The 13214-nt window shown below is 44.3% G+C and overlaps 1 protein-coding gene across 4 annotated transcripts in view; it reads right to left on the bottom strand.

The window, feature by feature from the left end:
- Positions 1-13214, bottom strand: part of dlc1 (DLC1 Rho GTPase activating protein) — a 116476-nt gene that overhangs the window by 21645 nt on the left and 81617 nt on the right. The window contains exon 1 of one of the 4 annotated variants that reach the window (XM_012865497.3): positions 5149-5431. The exons of 2 other annotated variants lie outside the window; for them this stretch is intronic. In XM_012865497.3, the coding sequence (XP_012720951.2) occupies positions 5149-5161 (13 nt within the window). In that variant the 5' untranslated portion in view covers positions 5162-5431. Of the gene's footprint in view, positions 1-3250; positions 3270-5148; positions 5432-13214 lie in introns of those variants that run through there. One more of the 4 variants, XM_021318009.2, reaches the window with a different exon arrangement.

Here is a 13214-nt window from a genome sequence, read left to right on the forward strand (position 1 = left end):
GTTTTTTTTTTTTTTGCAAACAAATGAAGGTTTACCGTTAAACCCTCTCAGACAGACAGACAGGATTCCTGTGAGGGGTCTAGTCTACACATTATGCCAACATTTACATACCAACAACAAGCCTAGACGGCAGACAAACTCTCCGACAACAAGGTGAGACACGACCACAGCAAGTTCTCTCCTCCGGAGTCACTGGAAGGAGCCGGCGGCTTCCGGAGCAACGTTAAACCAAAGCGACCATTTCCCTCCATGACCATAAAATGACATGTCTCGAAACGACTGCGTTTGACTGCGCGCATTTCGTTTTGTATTTTTAGAGCGGAGGAAAGCCAAAGAAACATAGAAACCAAGCGGTAATTATACCAGCATTCCTGAAAACGAGGCCTAGAGATTCCTGCGTTTGCTCGCGGATCGGTTTGAGTTCACGTGTGCAAAAGGCAGTCCCCCCCGTGTTTGCAAAAAAAAACAACCAACATGTTTAAGGACAAATCACTGCAAACGCAGTGCGGCTATTGAAATGCAAATTAGACATGCAAACAAACGGACAGCTTTCCGACCCAAAAAGCCCCAGAATAACAGATATAGGATTCAGTAAGCTGATTTGATAGGTACCTACCAACCCAACTAGCCTGGTCTGTGTGTCAAATCTACTTTCAAGTGATATGGCCTGAGTTTTATGTGCTGAGAAAACATTGAGCTGAATAATACTTGTTACCAAACTGCATTATTCCTCGAGATATGAAGCAAAAAAAAATGTGTGTGTGGCTTTTGTTTGGCTCCAGGAAGTAGAAGGAGGCACAAGGCATCTGGAACAAGCAACTTAACAATAGAGCTGCTTCACACACGCACCTCAGGAAAAAAAGCAAAAATAAAAACATGGTTCATAATTCAGCAGCAACAAAAGGACCTTCCACTACCTGACCCTCTGGTGTGCTAATTATTCTTTTTTTTCGTTTAGTTCTCTTGCTAGCGTCCACTCCATCTCCCAAGCCCTCACCAGGGAGACTACCTCGCTTCCCCCTTCCCACTTCCCACACAGGAAGAGAACCGCTATGAAGTGCCATGGCCACTGACTGACCACTTGGCTGGAAGGGCCCTGCCTTCATTTGTTCCTGGCCAGATAATAGGCAGAGAGGCGGCCAAGGCAAACATGAGCTCCGGCGATTGTGTGCACAAAAGCAAACCTCCTCGTGGTTAAAGACGGAGACAAAGCCACACCGGAAGAATGCGTCGGAGCACGCACCTAGAGCTGCAACCGTGATGGGAGTGAGGGCCAATCACTGAGCCTGTCCACAATCAGAAAGAAGCTTTATGGAGTCCAGTTCATGTCGGATGACGAATGTGAAATCAATCCAATCAAGCAGCACAACCAATGGTAATACAGAATTCTATACACAATCAAAGCTACCATTGGCTTTGAATTTTATCGTATGCCAAAGAGTTAGACCTTTTTCTCTATACTTAAAATGTTTGCTTCTGGGAAAGAACAAAATCACGCATGTCTGAATAAAAAGAGCCAGAGCAAAACGGTTAGTTTTACACCCATGACCAAAAGCTGTTTAGCTGTTTGGAGCAACATCACCAGCTTACACCTTCCCGATTACTAAAGCAACACAGCAACCTTTTCTTTGGACGTCGAATTTAGTGGACACACAGAAAGACCGCGATCTAGACAGACCAAAAAAAAAAACTTTAGACCACAACACAGCCTGCATATTTCTGACGGAGGGGCCAAAGCAGGATGCCTGAAACCTTCCTGCGTGCCAGCGGATATTCGGCTGAAATGGAACTGGCCTCACCGTGTGACAACAGCAGCAGTAAAGTCAATGATGTCTGAGACAGTGAGCCGCCTCTTAACGCGAAGCCTCGATTTTAACGATGCGTGCCCGTCAAATTCCTCTCAGCTGGAGTTTTAGTTAGGCCCATATTACGTCAGGTTGTTATGAAAGTAAGACAAGAAGGTGAAATGGATTATTTAAAAAAAAAAAGCTTTTAACCAAGATCAGAAGCATCTCTTATTCAACGATCTTACATCAAGTAGAAAACTACTGCCAAACACAACTTCTAAATTTGTCCATTGTGGCCACCATTTCTTTTCACCTCCTCTCACCCACGTCTCCAGTGTTGCCTTTAGCTTATTTCGACTCCGCTGGCCCCTGCTCCTCTCCCGTCTCCCTTCCGGAGGCAGGAAATTCTCACAATTGCCGGCCACGGCTTCCCTCCATCGCGGGAGGCAACGGGGGTCTGGCTAGACTGGGCTCTGAATGCTCAGCTCCAGAGGGAGTTTGTCAGCAGTGAGCAAACAAAGGATGCTGCTCGCAGTCCCCCCCACCTTAAAAAGGCCCTGCCACGGCAAACTGGAGGTCAAGAGTCTGAATACAGTTATCACCGGCGCTCGGTCTTTGAAGTTGCAGATTGAGAAGAATGTTTTAAAGCGACCTCTGTTGTGAACTGCGGTAGCTTATCTGAAATTGCTTGATCGTTGGGCTTTTTCCGAAGGGGGCGGTTGTAAAAAACTAAAACCCAAAGGGGTAGTTGTAAGGGTTCTTATCACCTTCAGGTCTGAGTAGGTCATTCTGAAAGAGCTGCAAAGTGGATCTAGACAGGCAGGGGTGATAAACCTGCGCAGAGGCTCTGGCAGAGTTGTGGCAAACGAGAAGAAAAGCCATAAGGTGACCCGTTGAGCTTGTTTGCAGTAAGTCTCCCTGAAAAGATCAAATTTTGAGTTTCAACCAGTGGTGGCGGGGCGAAAAAACCGGGAGAACAGCTGGACACCAGGGTTGATTCCAGCGTGACGAGCGCCGAACTCCAAATATGCACAACAACGGATTTTTCTTTCCCGCTGGGTATCGTGTTTTGCGATTCCCGCTCCGAGACAGTTGGTGGAGAGGGGTCTGGCTGCTAGCTAAGTGATACGGTGCCACAGATATCGCCATATGGCTTGCCTCCGGCAGCGCCTCTTCAACACGCACTGCACCAGAGAAGCAAAAATGAAGTTGCTCACATGAACCATTCGAGTTATTTACCACCAGCTGGTGTAGGCGCGCAGGCACGGATCCACAGGCGCATACACACACGCAAACCGCACAGCCGGCCCAGATGGATCATCGCTTCGCTAACCCCAAAGGCCCCTGTGGCCCTAATGACAGATTTATGCTCTCAAGGAGCGCTTTGTCCCTGGATCATGTGACCAAGGCCTCCTCCAGACCCTCTGCGGAGCTTTCTACGGCCGTACGATAATAATTCCTACCTTGCCAAAAATGCTCAGGGATATCCAAGGATGTACACTTCTCCATAAGGAAAGTAAAAGCTAAGAAGGGAACATATGGATCCACTCGCCTGCCACGCAGGCCCGAGCAGGATGTAAATCTCCAGATAAGCCAACAGCTCACTTCCTGTTTCACAGAGTGCCGATGAGGCGTGTTTCCTTCTTCGGCTCTTCTCACAGAAACAAATTTCTCTTCGGAGTTTAGACCGTTTTTCTCTTGCTGTTCCCCGTTATCTCTGTGTTGCATCAGGAGGGGCCTGTATGTGTATGTGTGTGTGTGTGTGTGTCTTTGAGTACGTTCCTAACGGTTTTCACGGTTTAAGTGAACCACTCCGTACACATTTCTGACCTAGACCTCAGTGACTGATAGTGACTGCGTGTTGGAATAGACAAAACTGTTGAGACAACGACTAAAAGACCGGAAACAAATGGAACTACAATTCCAGTCAGGAGGGAAGAAAAAAAAAAACTGAAAACAGGATTTCATACAGCTGCAACGCAAGGTCAAAAAGCACAAAAGCAGCGTGGAAAGCTGTAAACGCGTAGAGGGAAGATGTTTGACACACACACAGGTACTGGCCTTTATACCAATGGCATATCTAATCATAAAGGTGGAATTCAATTTCACCCGTTGCTGCACAACAGCACAATTACCACTTCAAAATTCGACTGTTTTGCATTCAGTATCATGGTGAACCATGTAGAAAAATCTATTTACACATTTGTATCCCACAGGAACAAGCTAGTCGACACAAAGCAACTACCTATTTGGACACATAGGGGCATATTAAGCCACATATGGAAAAGCAGTAAGGACTAATTGATGTATCAGGTCACTGAAGTAGTGATTTTTTTTATTTCTCCAGCTGAATCAAGTGCCAAAGGCACATGCCATGTTTTTCTGTGAAATTGGATATAGATTTTCTCCAGCAGAACATATAAGAGGCAGTTTAGCTCATTTATCTTTTTAAAGTTAATTAATTAGCATAAAATCTACTCAAGCAAAAACAATTAAAAACAAACAAATCTTTGACGCACACGTCTCCAACGATTTCACCAACAGCAACGCGTTACGATTCGTCTTTTTTTCCTCTTAAATCAAATTCCTGATCCAAACCTTGATTGGCTTGATTCGTGTGCCTGGTGTGACGTCACCAACCCTGATAGGAAGCAGGATCCTCTGCTCTGGGCCACTTTTAAACCAATCTTCATGTTTTGTGAAATACCGCAGGGAATCTTCATAACCTGGCGCCAAGTTTTTATTGTCAGTATAGATTTTTAACTGCTAAAAAAAAGAAAAAAAAATATGGCACTGGATTGTATCTTTAAGGTTGAACCTTCCGGCTGACCTCAGCAGCCGCTGCTCTGCTGGAAACTTCTTTTTGGCTGCTGCGTGTATTTAAAAAAAAAAAAAGAAAAAAGGAGGAGGGAGGACCTGGAGAAGATTTTTATCAGGAGTAGAGAAGCATCCCTGACATGGTGTGTCTTTCTGTGGGTGTGCGAAGGTTGGGAAAGGTTATCTGGTAAACAAAACCCGGGGATATTCAGTGGATTGTAAACAGGACTGGGGACGTGAAGGTATGCGACAAGAAGGGGGCAGACTTCTTATCTGACAGCCTGCAGCGCTAAACGCCTGCTGGACGACTAGAAGGAATCTTAGGCTACGTGACGTGAGGGTCGCATTTTAGAAAATTGTGCAGGCCATTAAATGCACTAAATCAAATTAAGAAGAAAAAAAAAAGATTTTAATAATAATGATAATAATAACAAAATAATAAAATAATAACAACAGGAAATTGTGGGGGAAACAATACAAGCTAAAATGTGGTTAAACATTAAAAATGTATAGATTTCGTTGCGGATAAACATCACTGACTTACGTGTTAATATCATGTTTTAACGTCACGGTCGCGACTCCCGCTGCTATCCGCTCAGATCCGCTCCGCTCTCAGTGCAAAGTCCGCATAATAAATCCAGTGTGGACCAAAAAAAACTAAACAATAATAATAATAATAATAAAAAACTACGCCGTCTGTCGCAAATGGCCTTTGATCGTTTCGCAGAACAGTACATCCATCGTTTTATTCTCTGGTTTGGCTCAGGCGCGTTTTACAGTTCGCCGACTTCTCGCTCCTTCCGACGCGCAGGACGCAGCTCTCCGGCAGGAATGTGAATGGAGAACAGTGTGATTCAAGCTTTAGGAATGGGCAGCTCTGAGGTGGCTCCGCCCCCCCCCACGTCCACATCCACTCTGCTGCGGCTCCCCACCTGATAAGGAGCAGCTGCAGACCTGTGGAGTTACAAACATGTAAGGGGGTGGTGGGACACTTCAGAACGCGCACTTTCAAAGCGCAGAAAGCGACGCGCTCATTTCTTTACACTCCATCAAAGCGATGAACTTCCCCCATGAAGCCGTTCCTCTGTGCTCGTTTTCAGCTTCTGCCACTCCCCTAATGAGGTGCGTTTGACTCGTGGGCCGGCACCCCGTTTGCATATCATTAGGAGCGGCTGGAGACAAACTGTGAGACGCTCCTTTGTGTCGCCAGATTAGTCTGAAAAGCGCAAGTGGTGCCGTGAAAAAGACAGCCGCTGCAGGTTATGACAATGCTTTCACCTCCGGCCGCCCTCCGCTGCCAGGCGCGCCCCCCACACCCCCTCCGCGCACGTACGTACGCACGCACGCACGCCGCCACGCCATCAGACTGACTGCAGCGGCGTGGGACGAGGATTTAAGCACGTCTCACGGATCTTGAATGTGAATGCAAACTTTAAAAGGTCAGTCAGATTGCCCTGGTTCTAGACATAATGAAGCTGCAGGCAGGGCCGAGTTTCATGGGGCTCTGAGCAACATTTGACCCTTATTGCTTCCAGGTTGTACTTCACCATGCCAGGAGCTTCACCATATCATTGAAAGTTGATATACTTCAGTAATTAGATTGTATTTACTCACTTAGATGCGTGGCAGAGTGATCTATTGTGGAACATCTAAAATAATTTGTAACACACTTTTTTTTTTATTCTAATATTGACTGCTCCAGTGACGGATTTTCCTCTGAATATGAATGCAAGCGCTCATGTCAGACCGTTGGGGGTCTGACATGTGGATATGTGTCATACAGCCTCAGTGCAGAGTGACATGGAGGAAGTCTGTGGCTCTTCTGAGATGATACAGATACATGATGATACAGTTGCTTCAACAGCAGCCGTTAGATTGTCTGCTTTGTTGGTTCTGATGTCTCTCATCCTCCTCCTGACAGTGCTGCTGGTTCTCCGTGGGCTCTAGGCCTGGTTAGTTTGCTTTTCCATGCAAGCTCCGTGGTACACTGATCAGCATCTCCACACAACTTGTCAGTTGAGGGGTGCAAGAAGGATTCTAGCTTTTCTAAGCCAACAGCAGTGCTGACTTTGAACTTGATAAAACACCGTTGAGCAACACCAGCACATGACACGGCTTCCCAAATCGCTGACTGTGGAAACTTCGCGCAGGACGTCCAGCAGCTCTTCCTCTGGTCTCTGGGTCCTTGCTTTGGAAATTAAATGCAAACTTTAGTTTTGGACCTCGGAGCAACAGTTCGGTTCTTTTCCTTAGCCCAGGTGAGGTGCTTGTGATGTTGTCTGTGGTTCAGAAGTGGCTTAATTAACACAAGGGGTGCAACAGAGGAAGCTCCTGTCCTGAATCCATCTGCGCGTGACAGCCTCTGAAACTCTGACTCCAGCTTTGCATCACAATCCTCTCAAGACTGCAGTTTTTTTTTCCAGAACGCTTTTTCCTTCCTCTCAACTTTCTATTAATGTGCTATGACACAGCACACTGTGAACCTTTTGTGGTTTCTCCTCCTTGACGACTGTCTGTTGGACAACCGCCACGTCAGCGTTCCTCCCCGTGATTGCGTAGGTCATAATAAGGCCCTAACCTACCATTTCTGTCTTGAAATAAAGTATTTTCAAATTTCAAATTTGAAGACAAATTGATTATCTGTTTCCATTAGCTGTAAACCATTATCATCATAATTAACGTAAAAAATATTTGAAATGTGTCACCTTGTTTGATTAGTCTGTATAATTTAAAAGTTTCCTGTTTTGAACTGAATTACTGAAGAAAAAAATGTACTGTTGGGCGATATTTCATTATATTAACATGTGCTTGTGCTGTCAGTGAGGTACAGCAAGTTTTACAGCGCTAGTTTAAGTCGGCCCTGTGAACAAAACTGTATAAAATATAAAATAAATACTGACTTGTCTTCTTTTAAATCTTAAATGTATTTCAGTTTTATTCAATTTATTATTAACACATTAAGAGGATAGAATTCTTTCCATGTTCCTCAAAAATATTGTAAGTTTAAAAGCTGATTCACGCCTAATAATTACGAACGCAAACAACAAACGATAAAACAAGCCCTCAGATCCTTCAGGGGGCCCTAAGAAGCAGATAATTTGAGTGTGCCTTGGGCCGGCTCTGATTATCAGGTTGGCTGCTCCCGTGCTTTTCACACCACCGCATGCTTTTCCACCATCTCAAAGGGTTAAGGTGGGGCAAGAAAAATGGAAAGCCAGACGCGTCACCATGTGCCAGGGAAATGTGTGTAATCCAAAACTTGGAAAGCAAAATAGTCGGGGGGGAAAGGATGATGCAGAAAATCCTGAGCTGTGGCGTTTGCTGTTGGCCGCCAGAGCAGCTCCAGCTCACGCCCCAGTCACAAGTGATTCACTTCTTTATTGTCCCACATGGGCAAATTCGGTGCACAGCACCAGTCGAAAGGCAGTCATTGCATCATCCGCACATGTCAACACACGTTCCACACTTAATAATAAAACGTATCAACAAGGGTTTAAAAACCTCATCAAAAAACCATTACGTTTTAGCCCTGGAACAGACGTCCTGCCAGTGCAGGAGGCTGGATCTGTATCCAACAAAGCATTTCTCTTTTTTTCTGAAGTAAATTGCTTCTGACTTGTTCCAAGTAAGCCCTGGACACTGAAACGCAGTTCAGGAAACCCACACATAATGTTTTCCATTAATTCTCAATAACCGATTTGAGAACCTGCATAATATTTACCACAGGATTCTCATCGGTACAGATTGGATTGAAGCTGCGTTTTTTTATGCACTCGACACTTTAACACCTCCGGTACTCGGCACAGACCTTCATTACCGTGTGGTCAGTCGGTTTGTTTTGTATGTGCAAACCTACATTATTAGGATGGGATTCACCAGCAGAAAGTAGAGGCAGTTGTAAAGTGGAAGAAAAAAATAAAAGTGTTTTGTTTAGGCCTATTTTCCAAATAAAACTCACTCTCGACCACCTTCGCACACCTAAAGGTTTTAATCTTTTTCCCGTTCTTCTTTCCAAAATAGGTCACGCTTAGTCAGATTGACGGAGAGTGTCTTCAGTTTAAGTGCGGGCTTTGACTAGGCCATTCTAACACAGGAACTTGCTTGGATTTAAACCCTGCCGTCGTAGTTCTGGCTGTATGTTTAGGCTCGCTGTCGTGCTGGAAGGTCAACCCCTGCACCAGTCTCAAATCCTTTTCTGCCTCTAACGGGATTCCCTCGACAACTCTCCACTATTTAGCTCCCTGCTCTGACCAGCTTCCCTACGTCTGTGGGAGAAAAGCATGAAGCTGCTACTATCGTGTTTTACACCGGGGAGATGTGCTCTGTTACTTTTTCCCCCATGCAAGGCCAAAAGGTTGGACTCTATAGCCATCCACTCAGAGCACCTTGATGTTTGCCATGTCTCCACATGCAGTCCCAATGTGATGAAGTGATGCTTTTGCAAGACGCTGCATTTTCTGTCTTATCGCATTTCCCAAACTGGTCAATGCGGGATCATTAGCGGCATCTCAAGTCCAGATCTGACAGGAACTGAGCGGTCCTGCAGGTACTTATGTCTGCGTTTGACCATACAACTTCGCAGACCCGGCTGCAGAAACAAATCACAGGGGGGGCATTCCATTTTTTTAGGGGGGCACACTTTTAAAAGTTTTTTATTACTTATTTATTACTTATTATATATATATATATGTATATATATATATATATATATATATATATATATATATATATATATATATATATATATATATATAGCAATAGTGTAGTCAGTTTTGTCAAATTAGGCAGGCTTCACACCAAGTAGGCATTTGAACACAAAAGCCTAATTTTTGTTCCAATTAGCTGGAACAAAAATAGTTAATGGGCAGGTTGTAAAAAAATTGGGAAGCTTTTCACAACATTTGTTGGGCTTTTAGAAAGAATTACTAACAAAATATATCAAAATAGTTGTCAACGTCGGACAGGAAACCAAAACATTTTAATAAAATGCCATCTCCTACAACTCATACTGGTCAATTAATTTTTTTAAATAAGTCGAATCTGTCGATCTGAAATCATCATTGAATAGTAGTTATAATGAATAATATTGATTGGTATGATAAAACAAGAAAAGAATAATGGTTAATCAAGTGTTTGGTCAGTGTAAACGCCCAGGAGGGGTTGAGTTCTACTTATCAACTTAAAAATATTTCATGACTGCGTGTAAGAGATATTATACTGAGAGAAATTAAGTTTATATTAAGGTAGATTTACAACTCATGTTGGGAAGCTATTTATAAATAATTTTTTTCCGGTTGATATATCATGATTGTTAAAGAGATTGCGTGTGTTATGTGGTTGTCTGATTGCATATTTTGTTCAGAGGCCGTATGCCGTTTTTTTCTTTGCTTCAGTGCAGTTGTGTGCTAATGGCATATTCTTATGTTTAATAGTTCTTATGTGTTTAATAGTTCTGTGCTTTTAACGTGAGAGTTTGAGATTTGGGCTTTTTTTTCTTTTAAGTTGGGCAGGTTTTATGTTGGGTTACTGGAAACTATCAGTGAGATAGGGTAACCTGTAGTGCTGTGTCTTGACTCAAAGTCCAGCATAAGTTACACGCTTATTAGCATGAGATCAGGCTGAACACTGACTGAAGTAAAAATTCACACTAAAAGAGGTTCTGTAATTACAGCAGGTATGGAGCGCAAGGAGCAGAACAAAGCAGAGTTCCCTTCTGTCTGCAAGTAACCCAAGTTTCTCCAGTTTGGCAGTAGATCTGCTCCTGGTGCTGCTAACTGTCCTAGCTAATCCTCCTAGCGTCAATGTTTACTCCACTTTAGACTTCAGTGCTGACATTTCAAACAGTAATTAATCGCGCTGCTTCCAGCTCGCTCTTGTCTGCTTCGTTGTCACTTCTTGTAATTTTTTGGTAATCAGACCAAATTTCCATCCCGCTCTACCGACACCGACGGTGACCACAGCCGAACACCACGTCGGCGACTGAAGGCTATAACTCAGTGTCCCGCCCCACTCCATCTGTGATTGGCTAGCATGTTGCCTTCAGTCGTTGATTTGATTGGTTAAATTGTATGATTGACACATCAAAGATAGTACTAAAAGGACGATGGCCACTCCGAGGTATATATATAAAAACAAAAGACAGCTTCCAGTCCAGGGCGGGCACAGCTGGCTCACAGGGCGGGCACGGCCCCCCAATGCCCGCCCATGCCGCCGGGTCTGCAACTTCGTAGGATGGTTTCGTTCACTCGCAACAACACTGTAGACATGAAGTTCTCATCGTATGAGCTCATTAACGGAGGGCAATCGCTACAAAATCCGTAACCTGCCGGAAGGAAGAGAGGGATAATTACTGTCTGTGAAGGTGTGCGAGTGACAGAGAGAGAGAGAGAAAGAGAGAGAGAGAGAGAGAGAAAGCACAAGGAGAGGAAGCACAGATGAAGAGAGATTACCAAACAAGGCCAAATCCCTGAGCTGCAAAAAAAAAAAAAAAAAAGGAGAGATAGAAAAAACCCGACCACCCAGAGTCTGCGCCCAAAACACCAACCCTAAAACCTCGCTCCTCCGAGATTGGGTCCGCAGCCCCGCGCGAGGAGACGAGGGGGCTCCAGCTCTCCGAGATGTTTTCTAGTGATAATTGTTCAAGAATGCCCGCGACTGTTGACGAATGTGTGTGGTAACGTGTGAGAGATCAGACGAGCAGACGGGCCTCTGCTGCCAGTAGCTGTGGGGCAAATGAGCACGTCTCTTTCAGAGCGTCTGCAGCTTCCACCCATCAAAGCTCGCCGGAGTGCCCGGCTTATGATTCAGATACAAATCAAATACCAGTATAATACGGGCGTGGGACAAAAGAGAGGAAACCAGGAGATGTAGCGGTGTTAGTGGGATTAGAAACCAGCGCTGCACCTAACCGTCCCGCCAGAAAGGGGAATTAGAAATGAAAACGTGAACTCAATGCGTTTGGTTTAATGGATTATTTAGTGTTTAATGGCGCTTCTGAGCGAAACGCAAGGCAGACATTTGATTTCCGCTCCTTCAGCCGCCGAGCCGTTTGGCGAAGCTACTGTTGTGAGCCGTAAACTTTACCCTGTCACCTCTGACCCCCGGGCACGAAGGGAGTGGAGACCTGAGCTAATCTGCGCTAAAGAAAAAATGATAAATCAAGAACTTGAAAAGATAGAGAGAACAATAAGAAGAGGAGTGGAGACCAGAAGCGAAGAGAAGCGAAAGAAAGATGCAGAGCCACAAGACGTTTGTCTTGTGGCTTCAAAGAGCCAGCCGCCGGGTTGTAGCCCTGGGGTTCGCCGGTCCTAACCCCAAGCAGAGGGGCCAAGTGAAGGTCAGCGGACGGAGGACTCAGTCCAACACACACACACACACACACACACACACATACACACACACACACCCAAGGCCGTGTCAACAAACACTCCCAGAGGAGATAACCAATCATACGTCTGTAAAGGTTTTAGCCTTCTTTCGGAGGTTAAAAAAATACTGGTGTCGGGTCTGTGTGTGCAAACATCAGTAAACCATTTTACTCTCACTGAGTTGGAAAACAAAAATGCCTCAGAGAATGTTGTTCTATATTATTTAAAATGCTTCTTTATTCTGTCTTTACTCAGCGCCTTGCGGAAGTATTAATTCCCTTTAGACTATCTCACTTGTTTTAATGGTCAGTGCATTGGATTGGGATTTTATGTGATTGACAGACTCAAAATACTGGATAGAGAAAAGGACGTCTTGTTTTCCTCTGCAAATCGAGCAAGACGTGGCCATCCACTGAATCTGAGAGGCTGGGCGAGGAGTGCATTGATCAGAGAAGCAGCCGAGCATTGCCCGTGTTAACTCTGGATGAGCTGCAGAGATGCACGGCTCGGATTGGGAGAATCTGTTCACCGGCAAACCATCAATCTACAAGTCTGGCCCACGTCGGCCTGAACACGTTTGTCCCCACCGTAAATCCTGGTGGCGGCAGCATCATGCTGTGGGGGTGTTATTCCTTCAGCAGGGACAGGAAAACTGTTGTCAGAGTTGATGGAAAGATGGATGAAATCATGTAAATCCTGGAAGAAAGCCCGCTAAAGCCGGCAGACGACAGGAGACTGCTGCTCCTGGCAAGTGGCCGCTACTTCTTGTTAATCTAATACTGGCGTCTGCAACCTCTACAATCCAAAGAGCCATCTCTGCCCTCAGTCCAGTTTAAAAAATGCAAATGGTAAATGACATTTTGAAAAATGATGACTTATGATAAAAAAAATACTTTGAGAAATTGTTGTCATTAAATAAAACATTTTACTTCTATTCTTAGGTCTTAAAATATATAATCATATAAGATGTTTGAAATAAGAGGATGTACACATCTTGTAATGGGTTGTTTATATTTGTGGAGGAAAAAATGTAAAAAAAAAATATAATGAAAGGAAAATTAGATCTAATAAATATTACTGGTACTTTTGTCGACACTCTTTTTGTGGAAACCCAATACAATTATTCAGCGAGAAAGATGGAAACACTGCTGAAATCTGCAATTATTATTATATTTCTATTCAAAAGCGTTACCTGATTCTTTAGGATTTGTTACCAACGTCAATAAAAACCATTGTGGAAGGT

This window comes from Fundulus heteroclitus, chromosome 5 (genome assembly GCF_011125445.2).
Source record: "Fundulus heteroclitus isolate FHET01 chromosome 5, MU-UCD_Fhet_4.1, whole genome shotgun sequence".
Lineage (NCBI taxonomy): Eukaryota > Metazoa > Chordata > Actinopteri > Cyprinodontiformes > Fundulidae > Fundulus > Fundulus heteroclitus.